Raw genomic sequence first — 19,745 nt, forward strand, 5'->3', positions numbered from 1 at the left:
GCGTTGGTTGCGCCTGGCAGAAGTTATGCTGGTGTGGTTGCCGGCGCAGGGGGGGAGGGGCGGTCCCCATTGTCCTCCCCATTACCAATGTCTGGTGACGGTAACTTGCAGCGGCAACTTCTAGAGGCTCTTAGGAGAGGGGAGAATTCCATTACAGTAGGGGGGCAGCAGGTGGATCTATCCTTCTGGATAGACAGGCATGGCCTGCGTGCCTTCCGAGAGCAAGGCGGGGGGCGAGACCACCTGGTCCTCACCCACAACCGGCCCCGGGTCAACCAGGCGGAATGTTGTCTGTCTGAAGTGGAGAGGCAATGAAGCGTGCCCTACCAGAAAGAGGGTGGCAGAGCTTCTCTTTCGGATGGGCATCAGGGCATGTGACATCTTTGCCCTGATACATCCGTATGGCACCCGGGAGTTTGATGTCAGTTTTGCCCGGCCAGAGGGTCTTGAACTTTTCTGGTCTGGGTATGAACTGGCAAAAGACCAGCCGGACTGGCAGGGGTTTTTTGTGCAAGCGATAACCCGCCAGAATGAGGTCAAGAAGGTGACCGTTCTCACCCGTAACGAGTCACTTTCTTGTGTTGACATCTTGACCTGGTTGAGCAGGTACGGGGACGTCCAGGGTCTTCCTAGCAAGAACCTGGATGAGTTTGGCATCTGGTCGGGTGCCTGGACGTTTCAGATTAAGTTGAAACATTCAGGAGGGTCGGTTTCCCACATACCATCATCTGCTTTCCTTGGTCGGGATAGGATCATGGTGTTCTACAGGGGGCAGCCTAAGCTGTGTTACAAGTGCGGCAGCCCTTCGCACTTCAGCGCCAGCTGCCAAGTGCAGAGGTGCGCGTTGTGCGGGGGTGAAGGCCATCTAGCTGCATCTTGTGGGCAGATTAGATGCAACCTGTGTGGTGAGCTAGGGCACCCGTTCAGTCGTTGCCCTCGCTCTGTCGCCAACGTGGCTCGTGCACGCGCGGAGGCGAGCCGGGAGGCCCCCACCGCCGAGGCGAGTGCTGGCGAAGGCGACAGGGCAGTGGGGTCGATGAAGAGAAAAGACGGCCCGTCCCAGCAGAGACGGAGGGAGAGGCGTCAGATGGAGAGGGGGCAGGTGGAACCCCGTCCTGGGGTGATGCCTGTGCCCTCCCAAGAGAATGCCTCTCCTAGAGCTGAGACCCTGGGGGATATCGAGGGGAATGAGGAACTCAGGAGACTAGACCGTTCCGAGGTGACTCTGTCCTCTTGCTACGAGAGTGCAACAGAGGGGAGTGAGACAGAGTCTAAAAGAATAAGAAGGAAACGTCTGACCAAAAAAAGATCTAGCCCGACTAGAGTGCCTGTGGAAGGCAAAGCCAGCTCCCCCCTGGACCTCTCTAATCCTGACTCTCTTCCCCTGGATCTTTCCAACCGGTACCTCACCTTGGATGAGATCTCCGCCTCCTCTTCTTCTGGGGAGGAGGTTCAGGGTGGGGAGCCGGAGGGGCAAGAGAAGGAGCCTCTGGAAGGGCCCGCGCCTCCCTCCGGTGAGGATGCAAGGTCCTCAGGAGGTGGGGCGGGTCCAGACACTGGGAATGGGAATGACAAGGGTGGTGCGAAGGGGGAGGCGGTGGTGACTAATGAGATGGACACCACTGTCTCTCTCAAAAGAGATCGTGCCACCTTAGGGGGTAGCCCCAAGAGGGGTAAGAAGAAGAACAAGAAGGGGAAGGGAAGGAAGAAAGCCGTCTAACTTAATCACTCTGTATGGCGGCACTCACTCCGTTGACGCTGGCGACCATTAATGTCGCCAGTATTAAATCGGATGCGGCTAGGTTTGCAGCCTTTGATTTTCTCAGCCGGGTTGAAGCTGACATTTTATTTTTGCAAGAGACCAGGCTGCCAGATTTGGCGGCTGTGTATAAAGCAAAAAAGGAGTGGAGGTGTGGTCCATCATATTGGTCTCTTGCGGCTGAGCCGTATAGCGGAGTGGCGGTTCTTTTTACCGCACCAGTAGAAAGCCGACGAGTGATTGAGTTAGAAATGGGGAGGTGTTTGATTTTAGATGTCCTCATGAAGGGTCAAGAGCTTCGCCTGATAAACATCTATGGTCCCCAAACCAGGTGGGATCGGAAGCGTCTCTTTATGAGGATCAAACCTTTCCTTTTTACGAGTCGGCAGGTGGTCTTTGGCGGGGACTTTAATACAGTCACAAGGTCCCAAGACCGGGGAGGCGCCAGAAACCGGCTGGCTTATGATAGTGTATCCCTGAATAGCATAGCTAGCGAGGCTCGCCTGGTGGATGTCCACATTAGGCACACCCCAGGCCACGGTGGTTTCACTTATTATAGAGGTAGTCAGATTAGGTCTAGAATAGACAGGTTTTATTTAAAGGAGGAGACTACTTTTTCACCTTTAGAGGTGGTAGAGGTGGAATTCTCCGATCACTGTCTAATTATGTTCTCTTTGAATGTTGCAGAATCCCCCCAAATGGGAAGAGGCTATTGGAAGCTAAATTCGGCCCTCCTGGAGGAAGCAGAGGTGAGACAATCCTTTAAGGACTTCCTTCAGAGTCAGGTAGAGTTGCTGGATCTTTGTGACACTAAGTCTGAGTGGTGGGAGATATTCAAAGATCGGGTGGCAAAATTCTTCCGCCAGCTCTCGAGCCTCAGGTCCCTGGACAGGTACCGCTTGTATCAGGGTCTGAGGAGGAAACTCGAACAACTGGTCTCAACTGGAGGTAGCCGAGAGGATATCTCCAGGGTGAAATCTTTGCTTAAGAGGTGCCAGTATGATAGGCACACATCTTTGGTTTTTGAGAGGGATTTCGGGAAGTACCGCTCGCCTGACCCTTACAGAAACTGTAAGATGTCAGTGAAAAGTAAGTTGGTGACGGGACTGGTCGATGGTACGGGATCTCTGGATAGGTCCAGATCAGGGATCTTGGAAATCGTCAAGTCCTTCTACTCGTGCCTCTTGAGGAAGAAGGATCTGAATCGGGACAGGATTTCGGCTTTCCTGGCTGAAACCATCCCTGAGTCAAGAGTAGACCTCTCTCTTGGCGTTTTGATAGAAGAAATCAGAGAAGAGGAAGTCAGCCTGGCGATCGAAGGGCTTGCCCTAAAGAAGTCGCCAGGCCCGGATGGCTTAACATCCGAGTTTTATAAGACCTTTAAGGACTCCTTGGTTCCCCTCTTGACTAAGGTATTCAATGAGTGCCTTTCCTCAGGTACTCTGCCGAAGTCAATGAGGAGGTCAGCTCTGATCCTTATATCAAAGGGTAAAGATCCGAGCCGTATTGAGAATTGGCGTCCCATAGCGCTTCTCAATACGGACAGAAAGATCCTGGCCAAGATACTGTTTAAACGGTTGGTGCAGTTTGCGCCCCGGCTCCTTTCGGAGACCCAACATTGCTCAGTTCCAGGCCGAAGCACGTTTAGTGCTGTGCTCGGTGTCCGAGAGGCAGTGGAGCAGAGTAGGGCGGGTAACTGGAAGGGGTACATGCTGGCTTTAGATCAGGCAAAGGCTTTTGATCGGGTTAACCACGAGTACCTCTGGGCAGTCCTTCTGAAATATGGCCTGCCGGGAGGGTTTGTCGATTGGTTAAAGATCTTGTATGCAGGGGCAGAGAGTTTCCCGCTGGTGAACGGTTGGTCTGGCAGCCCTTTTGAGGTCGGGTCTGGAGTCCGCCAGGGTTGTCCATTGAGCCCGCTCTTATACGTGTTTGCGATTGATCCTTTTATTAGGAGGATTGATCGGGGACCGTTAGCGGGAGTCAGGATGAGTCTGGAGGAGCCAGAAGCCACTCTGAGGGTGGTGGCGTATGCCGATGACGTCACTGTTTTCGTGTCCTCGGGAGGGGAGGCGGAATACGTGATGTCGGAGGTAGAACGCTACTCGGAAGTCTCCGGGTCCATGATTAACCGGGATAAGTGTGAGAGTCTCTGGCTGGGAGGGGGTGATCCATCTTTCGGTCTCCCGGACACCCTCCCAGAGCCCCAGTCGTCAGCCAAAGTCCTAGGCGTTCAATTCGGCCATGGGGATTATCCCACCCAAAATTGGGACAGCAGGCTCACGATCGCCGCTCAGAAGGTTGACCAGTGGAAGGGTTGGTCTTTGACCCTCAGGGAAAGGGTGAACCTGATCAAGACTTACCTTCTCCCTTTGCTTATCTATTTGGCCAGTGTATGTGTCTTGCCAGAACCTCTCTGGACTCGGGTTTACAGTCTGTTCTTTCAACTGTTATGGGGGAATAGGCTGAACCTAGTCAAGAGAGAGGTGACATACCGTACGAGGAGATTAGGGGGGTTGGGTATGGTCAACCCAGTGGTGTTCCTTGTGAACACCTTTGTTAAGATCAACCTGGCAAACCTCTGGAAAGAGAGGGCTCCTCCGTGGGTAGTCTCTTGCAGGGGTTGGTTTCGGCCTTTCTTCCAGGAGTGGGAGACAGGAGGGCAAGTGAAGGATTTGCGTACACCTCACGGATATCTTCCGGCTTATGTCACCCCGATTCTGAAGGTGATCCGCCAGTGGGGTTTGGGAGTGAGGGAAATCAAGACCCAGTCAAGGAGATCCCTTGACGAGAGGGTCTTGTTGACCCACTTCTGGAAGCCCCTGGCCCTTAAGGATTGCCCAAGCCGGGATCTAGACAAGGGGTTACAGTTGTTAAATTCGGCAAGGATCCCCTTGAAGTTTTGGGACTTGGCTTGGCGCTGCTTTCACGGGAAGCTGTATGTAAGGGACAACTTGAAGTACAGGAACTCTGATGAAAGGGGTTGTCCCCGGGAGGAGTGTGGCGACATACTGGAAAGTATGGAGCACTTCCTGCTTCAGTGTCCCTTTAATACAGAGGTATACAAACGGGTGGGTGCATCCATTGGCTGGCCTAGGCTAGCCAACCTCTCCTATGCGGAATGGGCTTATGGAGCATTCAAAGGTTTGGGAAGAAGGGACCCATGCACAGCTTTTATAGTTAGCATAGTGATCAGGTACTTCACATGGAACGCACGGTGTTTAGTTTCAACCCAGCAGAAAGTCCTCCCTGTGGAAGAGGTGTGTAGGAACATTCTAGGTGACCTGGCGAAGGTTCGCTCTCTTGAGTGCGAGAAGGTGGGTACGGATGGGGTCTCTTACCTCTGGAGAGGCTTCACCTTTGATGTGCCTTAGCCTCAGTAGCACTTTTCCTGGTGTTGGGCTAAAGCTTTCACATTAGGTTTTTGTTTTGTATTTAAGATGAGTTTTTGAAGAAAGGTTTGCAAATGACTGAACTTGGGCCTTCGGGTGGATTTTAACATTGGTTTGTATAGATTGATATGGTTGTTATAAGATGTATATATTGTATGATAGGGTAAGTGGGGTGTAGTTAGGTTGGGTGGGATGGGGTGGGGGGGTTCATATTTTTGTGTGGGGAGACCTGCATCCAGCCCTGGACTATGCGGACATAGGAGGACATGAGGCGAGGGGCTGGGTGTGGGTGGTGGTGGAAGGGCTGGCCTCATGGAGGGACAAGAGGCGGAGGTTGGCCCTGGGTGAAGGTGATGGGATAGATAGATTGGTAGGGTTAGTATAGGTTTGTTTTCTCATATATGTGTGTAAAAAAAAAAAAAAAAAAAAAAAAAATATAAATAATTAAAATTAAAAAAAAAATATAATAATAATAATAAAAAATAAAAATAAAAATAAAATTATTAGAGTTATTTGATATTTCTGTTATGATTATTTTATGTTTATTATTTTTTATTGTAAGAAGTTGTAATTTAGTTTCTGTTCTGATTAATTTGTATAAATTTGTATATAGTCGGGGCTCAGCCGGATCGGATGTTTACGTTAGGCTAAGTTTCATTTTCTCCATTTTTTTTTAGTAGGTATGAATGAGATAGTATGCATGTAGCTGGGCCAGTAGGGTAAGTGTATATACTTTATACCTTGTTTTGAAAATTTTATGGCAACGTTTTTGTATTTTTGTATAAAATTAAAAAAGAGTTCCTCAGTATCTGCTCTTATTCTGTATATATATATATACACTGCACAGTACCACTTCTCCTGTCCTGTATACTGGGTGTAATCCTCAGTATCTGCTCTTATTCTGTATATATATACACTGCACAGTACCACTTCTCCTGTATACTGGGTGTAATCCTCAGTATCTGCTCTTATTCTGTATATATATATATATATATATACACTGCACAGTACCACTTCTCCTGTCCTGTATACTGGATGTAGTCCTCAGTATCTGTTCTTATTCTGTATATATATATATATATATATATATATATATACACACTGCACAGTACCACTTCTCCTGTATACTGGGTGTAATCCTCAGTGTGCAGGAGTCAGTGGACGGGTGTGGTTGTGTTTGGAGGAGCTCCTGCTGATTGCTGACAAGCTACCAGGGATTTTTCCATCTATCCCAGCCCAGGCCCTGCCTCTCTCTCCCCAGGGAGGTGGTGGGGTCCTGGGCAATGAAGCGACTGAAGACCCAGGATCCTGCTTCCCGGGGTAGGCCGGCGGGAGGTAGGGGAGGTGAGCTACCGGCCTCAATTCCATCTTCCGCCCCGGGGGTCAGAAGATCCAGCAGGAGTCGTGGTGCAGCGGCCCCTGCAGCCCCCGGAGGTGAAGCCGTGTCCATCGCCGGCAGTTCCAGGAGGGCGGACAGTAGCCCTCCAAGAGGTACGCAGAGTGCTCCTGGGGGTGGGACGGTTCCGGTTGAGGCTGACTGGGGCAACATGAAGCCCCGGGAACTAATCGCCGTTTACAGCTCCCGGATCACGGCCTACCTCCGGGAGTACGAGGAAGCGAATAGGACCCTCAAGAAGGTGAGGGAGAACCTAAAGCTTGAGAGGGGGAAGGTGGACAAAGCGGCAAGAAAAAACAGGCCAGAAATATCAAGAAAAATAAAAGTCTTAAAAGAAGTCATTAAAGAGCTGCAGGAAAGAATGGCGGCCATTCGGGAAAACAGTGGTCCCTTTAAGGAAAAGCTCATGAACGATGAAAGGTTCAATGAAATGGCTGGAAACCTAAAGCAGCAAGAAGATGACTCCTCTAGTGAGGAGGAAGAGTCGGACATGGGGGGGCAGCCTGCGGAAACTGGCATCACCGCAGAGCAGGTACGCCTGCCCCCCACTAGTCCTGATGATGAAGGAGAGTACTACGAGAACAGCGGAGTTAGGGGGCAGCTTATGGCCGAGATACGCCACCTGGAGTCCCCCAAAATTCGTGAGGACATTTGCTTTGGTAATGAATTACCTGAAGATGAGCCAATGGGAAAGAGGAGAAAAACAAAGACATTAAAGCCAGAGGTGAGGTATGTCTATGTGACCCACCCTGCGTGCCCTGGGCCAGCTGAAAAGCCAGCTCAGGGCACGAACCCCACCATCCTCCCTGGCCCGGTCTCTGCTGTGGGATCGGTGCGTAGGAGTGGGGAGACAGACGTGGCAAAGATGGCGCAGGACGCCGTCCCTGTTTGCGGTAACAGGGGCGGTGAGGAGAAGCAGGAGGGGCCAGACAGGAAGGCTCCCGGGGCGGGTGGCGAGGGGGACATGGCTGGTGGTCGGATGGCTCCACCCGCCTCTGCTGGGGCACTGGACAAGTGCCAGGTGGAGGTGCGGCGGGGCGGTGTGGCTGCCACTGCCCCCCTTGCAGAGGTCGTTGCCGGGATCCCTGTTCTGGGGTCTGCGTCCTCTGCCCCGGTCTGCTTCGCCGCTCCCGTGGGCCCTGCAGCACCCCCTGCCAGTTTTGGCATGGCGGTGGGGGACAGGGGGGCGGGGGTGGTGGGGGCGGCTGTGGGTGAAGGGGGTGCGGCCGCGGGTACAGCGGTGTCCGGATCCGGAGTTGCAGGGGGAGGGTGCGAGGTGGCTGCCTCCGCCCCTCCCAGTTTGTATGCCCAAATCCCTGCCGGGGTTCCGGTCTCCTCTGCCCCGGTCTGCTCCGCTTCAGTCCCTTCCGCTGGTATTGTCGTGGCGGCGGGGAGTGGAGGCGCAGTGGGAGTGGTCAGGGGTGGAGGGGGTGGGGCTTCGGATATCCACAAAGGATACCTGATGCGAGTGTGGTGCGCACCGCCCCTCCCTCCTGCACTGTCCGTCAAGTGGATAAGGCCGGCGTGGCTGGGACCAGTGGTTCTACAGCCAAACGGCCCGAAAAATCAGGAAAGACTGTTAAAAATGCGTCCAGCAAGGAAATGCTGGACAAAACAAATAACGTGACCTCTGTCCCCTCTGGCCCAGCAGTGTGTGTGGGGGGAGGGGAGAGTGTGATAGTGGCCACTGAAGAAGTGGTCACTTGTGTAAATACAGTTTTTGTTAGTGGTGTTGCCCCGGGCCCTGATGGTGTGGTTGCCGGCGCAGGGGGGGAGGGGCGGTCCCCATTGTCCTCCCTATTACCAATGTCTGGTGACGGTAACTTGCAGCGGCAACTTCTAGAGGCTCTTAGGAGAGGGGAGAATTCCATTACAGTAGGGGGGCAGCAGGTGGATCTATCCTTCTTGATAGACAGGCATGGCCTGCGTGCCTTTCGAGAGCAAGGCGGGGGCGAGACCACCTGGTCCTCACCCACAACCGGCCCCGGGTCAACCAGGCGGAATGTTGTCTGTCTGAAGTGGAGAGACAATGAAGCGTGCCCTACCAGGAAGAGGGTGGCAGAACTTCTCTTTCGGATGGGCATCAGGGCATGTGACATCTTTGCCCTGATACATCCGTATGGCACCCGGGAGTTTGATGTCAGTTTTGCTCGGCCAGAGGGTCTTGAACTTTTCTGGTCTGGGTATGAACTGGCAAAAGACCAGCCGGACTGGCAGGGTTTTTTTGTGCAAGCGATAACCCGCCAGAATGAGGTCAAGAAGGTGACAGTTCTCACCCGTAACGAGTCACTTTCTTGTGTTGACATCTTGACCTGGTTGAGCAGGTACGGGGACGTCCAGGGTCTTCCTAGCAAGAACCTGGATGAGTTTGGCATCTGGTCGGGTGCCTGGACGTTTCAGATTAAGTTGAAACATTCAGGAGGGTCGGTTTCCCACATACCATCATCTGCTTTCCTTGGTCGGGATAGGATCATGGTGTTCTACAGGGGGCAGCCTAAGCTGTGTTACAAGTGCGGCAGCCCTTCGCACTTCAGCGCCAGCTGGCAAGTGCAGAGGTGCGCGTTGTGCGGGGGTGAAGGCCATCTAGCTGCATCTTGTGGGCAGATTAGATGCAACCTGTGTGGTGAGCTAGGGCATCCGTTCAGTCGTTGCCCTCGCTCTGTCGCCAACGTGGCTCGTGCACGCGCGGAGGCGAGCCGGGAGGCCCCCACCGCCGAGGCGAGTGCTGGCGAAGGCGACAGGGCAGTGGGGTAGATGAAGAGAAAAGACGGCCCGTCCCAGCAGAGACGGAGGGAGAGGCGTCAAATGGAGAGGGGGCAGGTGGAACCCCGTCCTGAGGTGATGCCTGGGCCCTCCCAAGAGAATGCCTCTCCTAGAGCTGAGACCCTGGGGGATATCGAGGGGAATGAGTAACTCAGGAGACTAGACTGTTCCGAGGTGACTCTGTCCTCTTGCTACGAGAGTGCAACAGAGGGGAGTGAGACAGAGTCTAAAAGAATAAGAAGGAAACGTCTGACCAAAAAAAGATCTAGCCCGACTAGAGTGCCTGTGGAAGGCAAAGCCAGCTCCCCCCTGGACCTCTCTAATCCTGACTCTCTTCCCCTGGATCTTTCCAACCGGTACCTCACCTTGGATGAGATCTCCGCCTCCTCTTCTTCCGGGGAGGAGGTTGGAGGTGGGGAGCCGGAGGGGAAAGAGAAGGAGCCTCTGGAAGGGCCCGCGCCTCCCTCCAGTGAGGATGCAAGGTCCTCGGGAGGTGGGGCGGGTCCAGACACTGGGAATGGGGAGGCGGTGGTGACTAATGAGATGGACACCACTGTCTCTCTCAAAAGAGATCGTGCCACCTTAGGGGGTAGCCCCAAGAGGGGTAAGAAGAAGAACAAGAAGGGGAAGGGAAGGAAGAAGGCCGTCTAACTTAATCACTCTGTATGGCGGCACTCACTCCGTTGACGCTGGCGACCATTAATGTCGCCAGTATTAAATCGGATGCGGCTAGGTTTGCAGCCTTTGATTTTCTCAGCCGGGTTGAAGCTGACATTTTATTTTTGCAAGAGACCAGGCTGCCAGATTTGGCGGCTGTGTATAAAGCAAAAAAGGAGTGGAGGTGTGGTCCATCATATTGGTCTCTTGCGGCTGAGCCGTATAGCGGAGTGGCGGTTCTTTTTACTGCACCAGTAGAAAGCCGACGAGTGATTGAGTTAGAAATGGGGAGGTGTTTGATTTTAGATGTCCTCATGAAGGGTCAAGAGCTTCGCCTGATAAACATCTATGGTCCCCAAACCAGGTGGGATCGGAAGCGTCTCTTTATGAGGATCAAACCTTTCCTTTTTACGAGTCGGCAGGTGGTCTTTGGCGGGGACTTTAATACAGTCACAAGGTCCCAAGACCGGGGAGGCGCCAGAAACCGGCTGGCTTATGATAGTGTATCCCTGAATAGCATAGCTAGCGAGGCTCGCCTGGTGGATGTCCACATTAGGCACACCCCAGGCCACGGTGGTTTCACTTATTATAGAGGTAGTCAGATTAGGTCTAGAATAGACAGGTTTTATTTAAAGGAGGAGACTACTTTTTCACCTTTAGAGGTGGTAGAGGTGGAATTCTCTGATCACTGTCTAATTATGTTCTCTTTGAATGTTGCAGAATCCCCCCAAATGGGAAGAGGCTATTGGAAGCTAAATTCGGCCCTCCTGGAGGAAGCAGAGGTGAGACAATCCTTTAAGGACTTCCTTCAGAGTCAGGTAGAGTTGCTGGATCTTTGCGACACTAAGTCTGAGTGGTGGGAGATATTCAAAGATCGGGTGGCAAAATTCTTCCGCCAGCTCTCGAGCCTCAGGTCCCTGGACAAGTACCGCTTGTATCAGGGTCTGAGGAGGAAACTCGAACAACTGGTCTCGACTGGAGGTAGCCGAGAGGATATCTCCAGGGTGAAATCTTTGCTTAAGAGGTGCCAGTACGATAGGCACACATCTTTGGTTTTTGAGAGGGATTTCGGGAAGTACCGCTCGCCTGACCCTTACAGAAACTGTAAGATGTCAGTGAAAAGTAAGTTGGTGACGGGACTGGTCGATGGTACGGGATCTCTGGATAGGTCCAGATCAGGGATCTTGGAAATCGTCAAGTCCTTCTACTCGTGCCTCTTGAGGAAGAAGGATCTGAATCGGGACAGGATTTCGGCTTTCCTGGCTGAAACCATCCCTGAGTCAAGAGTAGACCTCTCTCTTGGCGTTTTGATAGAAGAAATCAGAGAAGAGGAAGTCAGCCTGGCGATCGAAGGGCTTGCCCTAAAAAAGTCGCCAGGCCCGGATGGCTTAACATCCGAGTTTTATAAGACCTTTAAGGACTCCTTGGTTCCCCTCTTGACTAAGGTATTCAATGAGTGCCTTTCCTCAGGTACTCTGCCGAAGTCAATGAGGAGGTCAGCTCTGATCCTTATATCAAAGGGTAAAGATCCGAGCCGTATTGAGAATTGGCGTCCCATAGCGCTTCTCAATACGGACAGAAAGATCCTGGCCAAGATACTGTTTAAACGGTTGGTGCAGTTTGCGCCCCGGCTCCTTTCGGAGACCCAACATTGCTCAGTTCCAGGCCGAAGCACGTTTAGTGCTGTGCTCGGTGTCCGAGAGGCAGTGGAGCAGAGTAGGGCGGGTAACTGGAAGGGGTACATGCTGGCTTTAGATCAGGCAAAGGCTTTTGATCGGGTTAACCACGAGTACCTCTGGGCAGTCCTTCTGAAATATGGCCTGCCGGGAGGGTTTGTCGATTGGTTAAAGATCTTGTATGCAGGGGCAGAGAGTTTCCCGCTGGTGAACGGTTGGTCTGGCAGCCCTTTTGAGGTCGGGTCTGGAGTCCGCCAGGGTTGTCCATTGAGCCCGCTCTTATACGTGTTTGCGATTGATCCTTTTATTAGGAGGATTGATCGGGGACCGTTAGCGGGAGTCAGGATGAGTCTGGAGGAGCCAGAAGCCACTCTGAGGGTGGTGGCGTATGCCGATGACGTCACTGTTTTCGTGTCCTCGGGAGGGGAGGCGGAATACGTGATGTCGGAGGTAGAACGCTACTCGGAAGTCTCCGGGTCCATGATTAACCGGGATAAGTGTGAGAGTCTCTGGCTGGGAGGGGGTGATCCATCTTTCGGTCTCCCGGACACCCTCCCAGAGCCCCAGTCGTCAGCCAAAGTCCTAGGCGTTCAATTCGGCCATGGGGATTATCCCACCCAAAATTGGGACAGCAGGCTCACGATCGCCGCTCAGAAGGTTGACCAGTGGAAGGGTTGGTCTTTGACCCTCAGGGAAAGGGTGAACCTGATCAAGACTTACCTTCTCCCTTTGCTTATCTATTTGGCCAGTGTATGTGTCTTGCCAGAACCTCTCTGGACTCGGGTTTACAGTCTGTTCTTTCAACTGTTATGGGGGAATAGGCTGAACCTAGTCAAGAGAGAGGTGACATACCGTACGAGGAGATTAGGGGGGTTGGGTATGGTCAACCCAGTGGTGTTCCTTGTGAACACCTTTGTTAAGATCAACCTGGCAAACCTCTGGAAAGAGAGGGCTCCTCCGTGGGTAGTCTCTTGCAGGGGTTGGTTTCGGCCTTTCTTCCAGGAGTGGGAGACAGGAGGGCAAGTGAAGGATTTGCGTACACCTCACGGATATCTTCCGGCTTATGTCACCCCGATTCTGAAGGTGATCCGCCAGTGGGGTTTGGGAGTGAGGGAAATCAAGACCCAGTCAAGGAGATCCCTTGACGAGAGGGTCTTGTTGACCCACTTCTGGAAGCCCCTGGCCCTTAAGGATTGCCCAAGCCGGGATCTAGACAAGGGGTTACAGTTGTTAAATTCGGCAAGGATCCCCTTGAAGTTTTGGGACTTGGCTTTGCGCTGCTTTCACGGGAAGCTGTATGTAAGGGACAACTTGAAGTACAGGAACTCTGATGAAAGGGGTTGTCCCCGGGAGGAGTGTGGCGACATACTGGAAAGTATGGAGCACTTCCTGCTTCAGTGTCCCTTTAATACAGAGGTATACAAACGGGTGGGTGCATCCATTGGCTGGCCTAGGCTAGCCAACCTCTCCTATGCGGAATGGGCTTATGGAGCATTCAAAGGTTTGGGAAGAAGGGACCCATGCACAGCTTTTATAGTTAGCATAGTGATCAGGTACTTCACATGGAACGCACAGTGTTTAGTTTCAACCCAGCAGAAAGTCCTCCCTGTGGAAGAGGTGTGTAGGAACATTCTAAGTGACCTGGCGAAGGTTCGCTCTCTTGAGTGCGAGAAGGTGGGTACGGATGGGGTCTCTTACCTCTGGAGAGGCTTCACCTTTGATGTGCCTTAGCCTCAGTAGCACTTTTCCTGGTGTTGGGCTGAGGCTTTCACATTAGGTTTTTGTTTTGTATTTAAGATGAGTTTTTGAAGAAAGGTTTGCAAATGACTGAACTTGGGCCTTCGGGTGGATTTTAACATTGGTTTGTATAGATTGATATGGTTGTTATAAGATGTATATATTGTATGATAGGGTAAGTGGGGTGTAGTTAGGTTGGGTGGGATGGGGTGGGGGGGTTCATATTTTTGTGTGGGGAGACCTGCATCCAGCCCTGGACTATGCGGACATAGGAGGACATGAGGCGAGGGGCTGGGTGTGGGTGGTGGTGGAAGGGCTGGCCTCATGGAGGGACAAGAGGCGGAGGTTGGCCCTGGGTGAAGGTGATGGGATAGATAGATTGGTAGGGTTAGTATAGGTTTGTTTTCTCATATATGTGTGAAAAAAAAAAAAAAAAAAAAAAATTAATTAAAATTAAAAAAAAAATAATAATAATAATAATAAAAAATAAAAATAAAAATTATTAGTTATTTGATATTTCTGTTATGATTATTTTATGTTTATTATTTTTTATTGTAAGAAGTTGTAATTTAGTTTCTGTTCTGATTAATTTGTATAAATTTGTATATAGTCGGGGCTCAGCCGGATCGGATGTTTACGTTAGGCTAAGTTTCATTTTCTCCATTTTTTTTTAGTAGGTATGAATGAGATAGTATGCATGTAGCTGGGCCAGTAGGGTAAGTGTATATACTTTATACCTTGTTTGGAAAATTTTATGGCAACGTTTTTGTATTTTTGTATAAAATTAAAAAAGAGTTCCTCAGTATCTGCTCTTATCCTGTATATATATATATACACTGCACAGTACCACTTCTCCTGTCCTCTATATACCGGGTGTAATCCTCAGTATCTGCTCTTACTCTGTATATACAGACACCGCACAGTACCACTTCTCTCGTATTACACCTCTATAGGGGGTCTGCTCTGGATATGATCAGTCGTGTTGTCACTGGACTGTAATGATCGCTGAACGTGCCGAGTCTCTCGTATCCTGAGCCATTTGAGGGGACCAGACGTCATCGGACGCCATAATTTCATTGCTCCCACTACATATAGCAGTGAAGATAAACAGGAGTTTCTTAATGGAAAGCCTCGGGGCTTTGGCGTCAGATATCGCAGCGAGCTCTCCGTCACCCCTCTAGTCCATTTCACGCCACGCTCAGGAGTTTCCTACATATCAGATCATAGAGAGACTTCTGAAAACTCTACACTTCCCTCAATGCAAAAAAGAAAGAATGCAGGAGGCAATGAGATGTGAGGTTCTGCAGCATGATAGGAAAGCAGTAACATTCTGGATGCAGCTCTGGATGTGATTGGAGTTTAAGACAGTACGTAACTGTAGATCAGCAGGGGACAAGGAAGCCTTTACTCAATGATAAAGTCCAGAGACATGAATGTAATATTTTCCCCAAAAATTCACATTAAAAATACAATCGTACCTGCCGTCCTTGGCCCGATCCATTGCTTCGAACTGCATCCTCAGCCACCTGCATGCAAGAAACCGGATGAAAACGGGTCCCCTTCAATTCAGATCACAGGCAGAACTTGGTGCTGGACACTACAACTCCCATGACGCTGTGCAAAACTGTTTCGAAGTGGTGTTGAGCAGGGGCGTGACCACAAAATGCAGGGGTGTTTTGGGGGCGTGACCACAAAATGCAGGGGTGGCTTGGGGCGTGACCACAAAATGCAGGGGTTGTTTGGGGGCGTGGCCACAAAATGCAGGGCGGTTTGGGGGCGTGACCACAAAATGCAGGGGCGGGCTTAGGATGTGCCAGAAAAGCACCAATTCCTCAACAGTTGGGATTATGAATAACCAAATAAAATAAGGATCTCATGCCTTCTAGCTGGGCAGCTGTAAAGGGGCCCTAAAGAAACAAGGGCCCAATACCACCTAAAGGGGAGTGTACTGATGAATCCAGAACAGATATTGGTGATCTACAATAAGCTGGCAGTATCTAAGAGGCCACAGACTGCTCCTGCTCAGGGGCCCCTGCAGGGATCAATGCCATGAACATTATCAGAGAGGAGCGGCGATGTTGACAGAAGCTCCAGCTCCCCCCCCCCCCATTATGTGACAGTCTATTCATCTGTCATCTCCAGTGGCTGCTGCAGAGCTGACAGTCAAAGAGCGGCCGAGAGCAAATATTTATCTGACGTGAGAGGCGGCGAGAACCTGGAGCGCCAAGGGTCTCGGAGTTAATAAGCGGGGACAACAACCCCCAATAAATTACTGATTGTGTATCTAATCCTATCATGTGTGATACTGTCTGCTGAGCTGTGTATCTAATCCTATCATGTGTGATACTGTCTGCTGAGCTGTGTATCTAATCCTACCCTGTGTGATACTGCCTGCTGAGCTGTGTATCTAATCCTATCCTGTGTGATACTGTCTGCTGAGCTGTGTATCTAATCCTATCCTGTGTGATACTGTCCGCTGAGCTGTGTATCTAATCCCATCATGTGTGATACTGTCTGCTGAGCTGTGTATCTAATCCTATCATGTGTGATACTGTCTGCTGAGCTGTGTATCTAATCATATCCTGTGTGATACTGTCTGCTGAGCTGTGTATCTAATCCTATCCTATGTGATACTGTCTGCTGAGCCGGGTATCTAATCCTATCCTATGTGATACTGTCTGCTGAGCCGGGTATCTAATCCTATCATGTGTGATACTGTCCGCTGAGCTGTGTATCTAATCCCATCATGTGTGATACTGTCTGCTGAGCTGTGTATCTAATCCTATCATGTGTGATACTGTCTGCTGAGCTGTGTATCTAATCATATCCTGTGTGATACTGTCTGCTGAGCTGTGTATCTAATCCTATCCTGTGTGATACTGCCTGCTGAGCTGTGTATCTAATCCTATCATGTGTGATACTGTCTGCTGAGCTGTGTATCTAATCATATCCTGTGTGATACTGTCTGCTGAGCTGTGTATCTAATCCTATCATGTGTGATACTGTCTGCTGAGCTGTGTATCTAATCGTATCCTGTGTGATACTGTCTGCTGAGCTGTGTATCTAATCCTATCCTGTGTGATACTGTCTGCTGAGCTGTGTATCTAATCCTATCCTGTGTGATACTGTCTGCTGAGCTGTGTATCTAATCCTATCCTGTGTGATACTGTCTGCTGAGCTGTGTATCTAATCCTATCCTGTGTGATACTGTCTGCTGAGCTGTGTATCTAATCCTATCATGTGTGATACTGTCTGCTGAGCTGTGTATCTAATCCTATCATGTGTGATACTGTCTGCTGGGCCGTGTATCTAATCCTGTCAGATGGGATACTGTCTGCTGAGCTGTGTATCTAATCCTATCCTGTGTGATACTGTCTGCTGAGCTGTGTATCTAATCCTATCCTGTGTGATACTGTCTGCTGAGCTGTGTATCTAATCCTATCCTGTGTGATACTGTCTGCTGAGCTGTGTATCTAATCCTTTCATGTGTGATACTGTCTGCTGAGCTGTGTATCTAATCCTCTCCTGTGTGATACCGTCTGCTGAGCTGTGTATCTAATCCTATCCTGTCTGATACTGTCTGCTGAGCTGTGTATCTAATCCTATCCTGTGTGATACTGTCTGCCGAGCTACTGTATCTAATCCTATCCTGTGTGATACTGTCTGCTGAGCTGTGTATCTAATCCTATCCTGTGTGATACTGTCTGCCGAGCTACTGTATCTAATCCTATCCTGTGTGATACCGTCTGCTGAGCCGTGTATCTAATCCTATCCTGTGTGATACTGTCTGCTGAGCTGTGTATCTAATCCTATCATGTGTGATACTGTCTGCTGAGCTGTGTATCTAATCCTATCCTGTGTGATACAGTCTGCTGAGCTGTGTATCTAATCATCTCCTGTGTGATACTGTCTGCTTAGCTGTGTATCTAATCCTATCCTGTGTGATACTGTCTGCTGAGCTGTGTATCTAATCCTATCCTGTGTGATACTGTCTGCTGATCTGTGTATCTAATCCTATCCTGTGTGATACTGTCTGCTGAGCTGTGTATCTAATCATCTCCTGTGTGATACTGTCTGCTTAGCTGTGTATCTAATCCTATCATGTGTGATACTGTCTGCTGAGCTGTGTATCTAATCCTATCCTGTGTGATACTGTCTGCTGAGCTGTGTATCTAATCCTATCATGTGTGATACTGTCTGCTGAGCTGTGTATCTAATCCTATCCTGTGTGATACTGTCTGAGCTGTGTATCTAATCCTATCCTGTGTGATACTGTCTGCTGAGCTGTGTATCTAATCCTATCCTGTGTGATACTGTCTGCTGAGCTGTGTATCTAATCCTATCATGTGTGATACTGTCTGCTGAGCTGTGTATCTAATCCTATCCTGTGTGATACTGTCTGAGCTGTGTATCTAATCCTATCCTGTGTGATACTGTCTGCTGAGCTGTGTATCTAATCCTATCCTGTGTGATACTGTCTGCTGAGCTGTGTATCTAATCCTATCATGTGTGATACTGTCTGCTTAGCTGTGTATCTAATCCCATCATGTGTGATACTGTCTGAGCTGTGTATCTAATCCTATCCTGTGTGATACTGTCTGCTGAGCCAGTGTCAGAGGATCATCCCCGTGATATAGTACTGCAGGAGGTAAGTGCTCCGGACACAGGACAGTACTTACCGCTCAGCCTGTAGAGGGCTGGGTGAGCTCAGGGTGTCAGTCAGTGCCCAGGTCAGGCCGCTGATCCACAGGGTCACCTCCTCCTCACTGAACGCTGCAGAGACAGAAATGTCCTTGTATATAAACTTACATTTGGATCTATGGGGGCAGGAGGGAGGATACTCTGCAGGAAGGGGAGATGCTCTTCAGGACGGGAGATGCTCTGCAGAATGGGAGATGCTCTGCAGGACAGAGAATGCTCTGTAGGATGGGGGACACTCTGCAGGGAAGAATGCTCTGCAGGATGGGGATGCTCTGCAGGACGGTGGATGCTCTGCAAGACAGGGATGCTCTGAAGGATGGGAGATGCTTTGCAGGATGTAGGATGCTCTGCAGGATGGGAGAAGCTCTGTAGAAAGGAGGATACTCTGCAGGATGGAGATGCTCTGCAGGACAGGGGATGCTCTGTAGGATGGGAGAAACTTTGCAGGGTGGAGAATGCTCTGCAGGACGGGGATTCTCTACATGACAGAGGATGCTCTGAAGGATGGTAAACACTGCAGGATGGAGAATGCTCTGCAGGACAGGAGATGCTCTGCAGGATGTTGGATGCTCTGTAGGATGGGAGACACTGCAGGATGGAGAATGCTCTGCAGGACAGGGGATGCTCTGCAGGATGTTGGATGCTCTGTAGGATGGAGAATGCTCTGCAGGACAGGGGATGCTCCATTGAGATATACAGTGTATGATATGCAGCTCAAAGTCCCCAAACCAAACCTGTGCTCAGGGGGGCTTTCACAGCCTCAAGCTCCTCCCCCAAAGTGACCCCCCCCCCAACACATCAAGCCCCTCCCCCATAGTGTAACTAGTACATACACTGACGAGAAAAAGGGTAACAATGTTTCGAACTTTTGACTTTCAGGCTCCATATCTCAGCGTCCGCTGCAGCTTGGAATGTGAGACTCCCATCATCCTATAGACCGTCGGCTGTCTCACACATACATTGGACTAGTAACTATCCAGCATATGATTAGTTCTGCTCCTGCTGGCGGAACAATCCTTTTCTTCTTGTATAATACAAATCACACCCTGTTCTCACGTACCCTAATTGCTCAGCGTGTTATAAGGGTCCATTCGCAGGTCCGTAGAATGGGTCCGCACCCGTTCCGCAATTCTACGGAACAGGTGTGGACCCATTCATTCTTAATGGGGACGTGTGTGCTGTCTGCATCTGCATTTCCGGTCCGCGGCTCCCCAAAAAAATAGAACACGCCCTATTCTTGTCCGCATTAGCTTTGGTGTGACAAACACGGCGGTGGAGGCGCTGCAACGAGTATTACACAAGTCTGGAATGGTGGCCCGAAAAAAGGTGAAAAAGCCTCGACTTCAATATCGAGTTTACAAAAAAGTATAAACAGTATAAGACTGGAAATGAGGGATTTGGAGCGATGAGACGGAAGGCAAAAGACTGGGCTCTGAGAGTGTAAATGGGTCTGGAAGAAACAAGGGAAAAGGGGCTAACGGATCGAGAAAGTGAAGGAAGTGTCAAGTTCGTTGGAGGACGCCTGATGATATGGTGTTTGGTTTCACAGCCAAAGGCGTTGGACACTTGACCAGGATCGATAGTGGTCCCAGTGCTGAGCTACATGTGAGTATCCTACAAGACGGGTTACTTCCTACACTCGAGTACTATGGATACGAAAAGGA

General features: G+C 50.4%; 1 protein-coding gene across 2 annotated transcripts in view; it reads right to left on the bottom strand.

Moving 5' to 3' along the window:
• LOC121000970 (1-phosphatidylinositol 4,5-bisphosphate phosphodiesterase gamma-1-like) overlaps window positions 1-19,745 on the bottom strand; it is a 127,900-nt gene that overhangs the window by 53,240 nt on the left and 54,915 nt on the right. For both annotated transcript variants that reach the window (XM_040431814.1, XM_040431815.1), the window contains exons 3-4: window positions 18,060-18,153; window positions 14,859-14,906 (exon numbers count right to left, since the gene is read on the bottom strand). In XM_040431814.1, coding sequence (XP_040287748.1) covers window positions 14,859-14,906; window positions 18,060-18,153 — 142 coding nt within the window. The remainder of the gene's footprint in view (window positions 1-14,858; window positions 14,907-18,059; window positions 18,154-19,745) is intronic.

This window comes from Bufo bufo, chromosome 5 (genome assembly GCF_905171765.1).
Source record: "Bufo bufo chromosome 5, aBufBuf1.1, whole genome shotgun sequence".
Lineage (NCBI taxonomy): Eukaryota > Metazoa > Chordata > Amphibia > Anura > Bufonidae > Bufo > Bufo bufo.